General features: G+C 35.7%; 1 protein-coding gene across 2 annotated transcripts; it reads left to right on the forward strand.

The window, feature by feature from the left end:
• Nucleotides 1-922: 922 nt before the first annotated feature.
• Nucleotides 923-6,016, forward strand: LOC120075601 (Ankyrin repeat family protein). 2 transcript variants are annotated; one of them, XM_090306566.1, is made up of 3 exons: nt 923-1,100; nt 1,594-3,653; nt 5,232-6,016. In XM_090306566.1, the coding sequence occupies exons 2-3, from the start codon at nt 2,046-2,048 to the stop codon at nt 5,574-5,576; spliced, it is 1,953 nt and encodes a 650-aa protein (XP_090162692.1). In that variant the 5' UTR covers nt 923-1,100; nt 1,594-2,045; the 3' UTR covers nt 5,577-6,016. The 2 variants fall into 2 exon arrangements, with proteins under 2 accessions (XP_090162692.1, XP_038885073.1); XM_039029145.2 differs by lacking the exon at nt 923-1,100 and having other exon boundaries at nt 1,150-3,653.
• The last annotated feature ends 1,636 nt before the right edge of the window (nt 6,017-7,652 follow it).

Genomic DNA, 7,652 nt, shown 5'->3' on the forward strand with positions numbered 1-7,652 from the left:
TTTGAAAGCTATTTTTTTTTTCATTCTCAAATTTTGACTTGATTTTTTAAACCATTTGTGAAAAAATAGATAAACAAGTGAAGAAAATGGGAGGTGGAAGTGTTTTCATAGGTTTAATTTTATAAAAACAAAAACAAAAGATAAAATGGTTACAAAATAGAACGCAAGACATTTGGTAACTTTGCTTTTAGTTTTTGAAATTTGCATTTATGTTCTCCTCGTCTTCATAATATTATTGAACAAACACTTTTTTTTAAAATCAAATTATAGGAACAAAAATAAGTTTTATTTAAGTCACGTTTGGTAATCGTTTCTTGTTTTTGGTTTTTTAAAATTATGCTTATTTTCTTTCAACTTCTTATAATGATTTACACGTTTGTTTCTTAAGTACAATAATTAAATTTTGAGTTAAATTTTAAAAATAAAAAAACAACTTTTAAAAAACTATTTTTTTAAAACTATCAAAATTTAGAAAACATTAGTAAAAAGTATATAACAAAACAACACATTTGAAGGTGAAATGAGTGTGAATAGACTTAATTTTCAAAAATTGAAAACTAAAAATCGAATGGATATCAACGGAGTCTTAGTTTTCAAAATTTTGTTCGATTTTTTAAATTATTGCTGGAAAGTAGTAAACAAAACTTATTTAGAAAATTTAAAAAATCTAAGGGTTATAGAACCATTACAAATGATTATCAAATGATGCTATTTTTTAACCTTTACAATTTATTACCTAATGATGCTAGTTTTTTTTTTTTTAGTATTCTAGAGGCAGATAAATTCAAACCGTATACATCTTAGTTGCTAAGTATATTTTTGTTTAAACCATCTAAAAACAAAAATTACATAAAGAATAAAATATGAAAAAAAAAAAAAAAAACCCAATTAGGGTCTTAAAATTTTCGTCTGTTACTAGTTTTGGGTCAAATTGATAGAAAATTAAATGGGGAAACGAGGAAGAAAGAGGAAGTGGAAGTGCAAGTTCCTTCTTTTCTGGCTCACATGGCGACTTTCCATTTTGGACCATCTGTCTTCGTCTGACTTCATATTACCCTCCTCCGTGTTCTTCTTTTGTAATAAACTTCCAGTTCTCAAAGGTAAAAACAATACATATAGAACCCTCTACTTCAATTTTCTTTTGCTTTCTTCTATGCAACTTGATTTGATTTGATTGATTTTTGAATGCGCCCCTCTCTTTGACAAAACCCTCCAAAAATCCCCTTCAATTCCACTTTTCTCTCAAATTCTCTCTTCTTTTAGATCTCGCTGTTTCAATTTCGTGTTTGTCTGCCTACCAAACGCTTATTTGTGCAACCCCTTTTTCTCTCTTTTGTACCTCTTTTTGATACAAACATTATTTGTTGGGTTTTGCCCTTTGCTTGGATGGTGGGGTTTTCCTGCTTTTCTTTCTTGTATTCTTTTCTTGATTCCTTTACACATTTTTATCCATTTCTTTACAGATTCTACTGCTCTTGATTGTATTTGTTTAATTTATAATTTGTGCTTCACGCACCCACATGCATGTTTTTGGGTTTGTCTGATCTGGATTGGATCACAAGGATCTTATGTTCTTTTTCTACTTGTACAGAGAGAGAGAGAGAGAGAGAGGGTGTGGGGTTTAGGCTCTTTTCCTGCAATCTTGGTCTCTAGGGGGGTCATGGAAGAAGCAAACAGTAGAAGGAGAAGGTGAGATTTCTTGAATTGAAGGATATTCCCGTTGGCCCACTTGAGAAACCTTTCTTCTTTGTTCGATATTGGTGTCAACGTTCTATATTGGGTGGGGCTGTCGATTGTCTTCTCGTGACGGCCTGGTGTAGTCAATTGAGTCTGCTGAAACTCCGGAAAGGATTCAAGAATTCTTCTTTTTGTTGGCTAATTATGATATGGGGTTTATTGGTTTTGGTTGAATTTACTTCTCCTTAATCATTATGTCCTCGCTCGTGTGCTTATTGAGTTCAATTTCCAAATTGTGGACTTCTTTCCCATCGATCTCTCTCGAGTTTTTGAGTTGAATGACTCTTGATTTTGAATGCTCCTGAGCCATGGCTGGTATCGATGTTTCCAAGTATGCACATAGCCCTGTACACAAGGCTGTGGCCACCAGGGATTATACCAATCTCAAGAGAATCCTTGCAGGCCTTCCACGGCTTTGTAATCCATCTGAGATTCGCACCGAGGCTGCTTCATTAGCTGAGGAAAACAAGGCTGATGCCATTTCTGCCATGGTTGATCGCCGAGATGTACCGAATCGGGATACTCCACTGCATTTGGCTGTAAAGCTTGGGGATGAGACTGCTACCGAAATGCTTATGGTTGCAGGGGCAGATTGGAGTTTGCAGAACGAGCATGGATGGAGTGCACTTCAGGAAGCAATTTGCAGTAGACAAGAAGGGATTGCTATGATAATTGTCCGGCATTACCAGCCGTTGGCTTGGGCAAAATGGTGTCGGAGATTGCCTCGCTTGATTGCGACTATGCGAAGAATGAGGGATTTCTACATGGAAATCACATTCCACTTTGAGAGTTCGGTGATCCCTTTCATTTCTAGGATTGCTCCTTCAGATACTTACAAGATCTGGAAAAGAGGTGCTAACTTGAGGGCGGATATGACATTGGCTGGTTTTGATGGATTTAGGATCCAACGTGCTGATCAGAGTGTTCTTTTTCTCGGCGATGGGACAGAGGATGGGAAAGTACCTTCTGGTTCACTCTGTATGATCTCACACAAGGAGAAGGAGGTAATGAATGCTTTGGATGGTGCTGGTGCTCAGGCAACTGAAGAAGAGATTAGACAAGAAGTGACAGCAATGTCTCAGACTAATATATTTAGACCTGGAATTGATGTCACTCAGGCCGTTCTTTTGCCCCAGTTGACTTGGAGGCGCCAGGAGAAAACTGAATTGGTGGGTGCCTGGAAAGCTAAAGTATATGATATGCATAATGTGGTTGTTAGTATCAAATCCAGGAGGGTCCCTGGGGCAATGACAGATGACGAATTCTTCTCATCGTGCAATGAAAATGAAACTGAGAGTGAGGAGTTCGATGACATTTTAACTGAGGATGAACGAAAGCAACTTGAGAATGCACTTAAATTAGATTCATCTGAATTAACTTCTGATAATGGTGATGGGATTGTTGCGCATCGGCACAGTTGTTTCGAGCAAAGGGATGTTCCTGTTGAGGACGTAAATGGATGTAGAAGTGGAGACATTCGACAGGAAAAGAAAGGATGGTTTGGGGGATGGAGGAAACGTGATAGCAAAAATGAAGGGCAAAAGAAGATTGCTCCTCCAAGAAGCTCCCTTTCTATGGATGATAAGGTAGGCGATCTTCTAGTGGACTGTCCTCCTGATAATCATAGCAGCAGGCCTGGAAGACATTCTGTAGAGATAGTCTCCGAACACCGAAGAGGAAGGGAAACCAGAACTACCTCTACAACGTCCGAGAGCAAAAATCGGCACAAGGATGGGAGTCATGAAAATGAGTATAAGAAAGGATTGAGACCCGTTCTTTGGCTTTCTCCGAACTTTCCTCTACAAACTGAAGAACTATTGCCATTGCTTGATATTTTAGCTAACAAGGTCAAGGCAGTTCGTCGTTTGAGAGAACTGCTTACCACAAAACTCCCACTGGGAACCTTTCCAGTCAAGGTATGGTACTTATTTTGTTACTCTGAAATTTATATTTAACGAAGCTAAACAGTAAGATAATTTTTCATATTCTTCCAACTGTTTGTTTGGTTCTAGTATTCACTCATGGTATATGTATATAGATGGAGTTTAGGTGACATGGCACGACAATCTAAATTGTGTATATGGCATGTGCTGAGAAGTTTGCTAGCATTAGATTGATCAGAATATTTTAGATTTTACACTCACAGGCCTTCTCTTACTGCTTGTATATTACCATCCAAAGCCTGATATTAGAACTGCTTGCCTTTAAGCTTTTGCGAGCCGGTGATGTTTTAATCTGGTGTTGCACCTAACTACTCTGGTCTCAATATCTCAAATTTCAATGACTAACTTTTTTTTTTTTTTTTTAATAAAATTATTATTATTATTATTATTATTATTGTGGTTGGGGGGGGGGGGCGCATAGTGTACTTGAGATAGGGCTCCATCTCACCAACATTTAGGATACAACAACTTTTATTGTTAATAAATTCCATCCTCAAGTGTTGGACGATTACTAATTGAATAAAGTTGTATAGAAGAGAAAACTGGATTTTGGATTCTCAAGTACTCACATCGGGATCGAAAATCTGGCATGCATGTAACTTCATTTTCACTTCCTTAGCTCAGTGAATCTGTGGTATGTCTAATCATTTAATGGAGCTGACTTCCAATGCCTACCCCATAAAACTTCTTACCTTCCTCTTGCTTTGGTTGGTAAAATGATGATTGGGAACTGATGATTGTTTGTTGTCCCCTGATGTTGTGTTCTTGTTTTTTTTAACTTTTAATAAGAAATGTTTGACTATTGTTGTTGTTATTATTATTTTTTTGAGAAGGAAACAGTGTTTTCATTGGTCTAATGAAAAATGTCTAATGCTCGAAAATACAAGATACAAAGTAACAACAAAGAAATGTTTCACTATTAATTAGCCAACAATGCTGTTACTTTTATCATTGCTCTTAGAGTAAGTTATTGAATGTCATTCTTGGTCATTGTGCCCCTAATCTTTCTCTTTTTCCAAAAGAAACATGCACATAGCATTATTCAAAAAACGAAAACAGCCTAAGAGCCGGGAGAAGAAGAGAAGACCCTCCTCCCACAAGAATCTAGTTACAAAAGATACCCTTTTAATCCCTAGGAATCATAGAGGGGATAACACACAAGTGTACACAGACTAAAGTTGCAACACTGCCAAGTAGTAGAAAATTTCCCGGTGTTGGTCTCGAGCTGGAGGTAGTAACTAGTAAGTAGGATAGTAATGCAATATCTGCCATGGTACCATATTAAGTGTATTGAATTGCTTGATTAACTTGAAGTATTAAACAGGTCAATGCATTCTTCAGTTAAGTTGTGATGCTGTTCTTTTTCACCATATTAAGTGTATTGAATTGCTTGATTAACTTGAAGTATTAAACAGGTCAATGCATTCTTCAGTTAAGTTGTGATGCTGTTCTTTTTCACCATATTAAGTGTATTGGATTGCTTGATTAACTTGAAGTAAAACAGGTCAATGCATTCTTCAGTTAAGTTGTGATGCTGTTCTTTTTCTACAGGTTGCCATCCCTGTGGTTCCAACCATCAGAGTGATTGTTACCTTCACAAAGTATGAAGAACTACAGCCAGTGGATGAGTTTGCGACGCCACCGTCAAGCCCTACAGCTGCAGCAGGCAGGGAGAGCCCGTCTGTGACAAATTCCTTAAGTTCATCTTGGTTTCAGTGGATAAAAGCCCCATATCAACGCCCGAGCTCGTCAACCAGTGTTTCTTGCAGTAGGATAGAAACTTTCGAAGACCCATTTATCATTCCCCGCGATTACACTTGGGTTACCGCAGAAGCAAAGAAAAAAAAGATGCAGGAAAAGAACAAAGCAAAGAAAGGAAGAAGTCGCCGCGATTGATTGGATCAAAGTCACGAGTTCGATCCCTCGAAGTTGAATAGGGGAGGGTGAGGCTCATTCAAAACAAATTAGAAGAACAGATAAGAGGTAGGAAATAGTTTAAATCATTTAAATTCATCAATTTGTGTCTACTTTGAAGGAAGATGAAATGAAAAGTTAAAGAAATGGTTGGTCATGTTTGTGTAGAAGCTTTATTGACCTTAAAATGCACTTTAGGAAATTCTTCTAGTAAATCATTGTGGGGGTGGAAAGAATAACACTGTTGTGGATTTTTACACCATTTACTTTCACTTTTTTACATTGGTCTTTTAATTACAGAATGTTCTAACCATGTTGATGGGGTAAATTGATGGAATTTGTCATTTTCCAAGTTAGGCTTGTATATTTTGTATTTAAAAAGTCATATTTATATTTAATATAATGCCATTGCTCATTGTAAATTTGTTGGGTTTTTCCAACAAAAATAGTAAAATTGTGATGATATTGGTACAGATGATAATAGTAAAAATGAAGAACAAAACTATTGAAAACATGAACAAAATCAGCTTGTGATGGTCTAATCGAACCCTGAGATAAGGCTTTTTCCTTTCTTGCTTTATCTATGTCGGCCTGTCGGCCACAATCGCCGACAATGAGGAAGCTGTTGTTTCAAATTTCCTTGACGTGGCGGAATGTGTTCGTCGTCGTCCGGTACAAAAGGTAAAGTAATGTAAAGTCTTCTGTTTTTCGCAAATTTAAATAAAATGAACCAATTTATATTACCTTAAATCGGCAAAAAAGAATCGCAATCTAAATTATTTTTCAAATATAGAAAAATGAACTAAAATATTTATAAATGTAGTAAAATTTTACTTTAATTCGCAGCAGATTACTATTTGTATCTATCGGTATTATGATAGATACATATAATAGTTATTTGGGTTGGTTGCACAAATAACAATCAGACCCAAAATAATAAAAGATGTAGAATAAATATATTAGGGTTATGACACAAAATTAGCGCCAGATGTCAGTGATAGCTGTGTAGGTAAATAACTAAAAAGCCCACATGTAACCCATCATTTCGAGTTTCTTCTTCCAATTTTCTCAAATTGAAAACTATCACTGATAACGACTATCAATGATAGTAACTGATAGTAGCTATCAGTGATGGCTACTATTAGTTACTATTATTGATAGTCGTTATCAGTGATAGTTTTCAATTTGAAAAATATTAATACAACCTTAAAATAGTAACACTTGCAATGCTGATAGTTACTATTAGTTGTTATTATTGATAACACTTGCAATATAACATTTGCTATCATTGATACACTTTGATCAATTAGAATCAAACTTGAAATATTAACACCTAAGGCTATTGATAGACTTTTATAAGTAATTATTAACTTTTGAAAGAAAACTATCATCTTTCAAAGATTAACATTTAAGGTTATAGGTGATAGAAGTCTATCAATAAGAGGTCTATAAGTGACTACCTCTTATATTTACCTAAGTCATATCACCAATACTATTAATATCATTCATTTTATTGATATATACCTAAGTCATATCACTGATAGCTATGGTTATAATTAATAGTTTCAATCAATGATATCACCGACAGCTTTTAGCAGTAGCTATCAATGATAGATTTTCATCAAATGAAATTGACTTTTATATCATTGATATCATCAATATCACTTATATCCTAGTTATCAGTGATAACATGCTATTAGAGATAACTCTTGTCATTCCTTTTTACTATCAAATAACATGTCTCATTGATAGCTTCTATCACTAATAACATGCTATTGGTGATAACTTTTAGGCATTCCATGTCACACCCATCTCGAGCCCGCCTCCTAAGCCCGAGGAGAGGCGTGAGGGACCGCAGATATCACCCTTTTGTGATACCTACTGCCCATCTCTACCTTACTACGCTCAGTAAACTTTAAGCTAAAGATGTAATAAACAATTATTTGACTAAGCTCATTTTATTACCAACAACACAACGTTTATACAACTCTCAGGCTTAACAACAAAGTTTATATTAACAACTCTAAAAATCGGAAGTGTGATTGTAGCATGACGGAC

The sequence above is a fragment of the Benincasa hispida genome, chromosome 1, assembly GCF_027475165.1.
Source record: "Benincasa hispida cultivar pf3 chromosome 1, pf3_genome.v1.1, whole genome shotgun sequence".
In the NCBI taxonomy this organism is placed as follows: domain Eukaryota; kingdom Viridiplantae; phylum Streptophyta; class Magnoliopsida; order Cucurbitales; family Cucurbitaceae; genus Benincasa; species Benincasa hispida.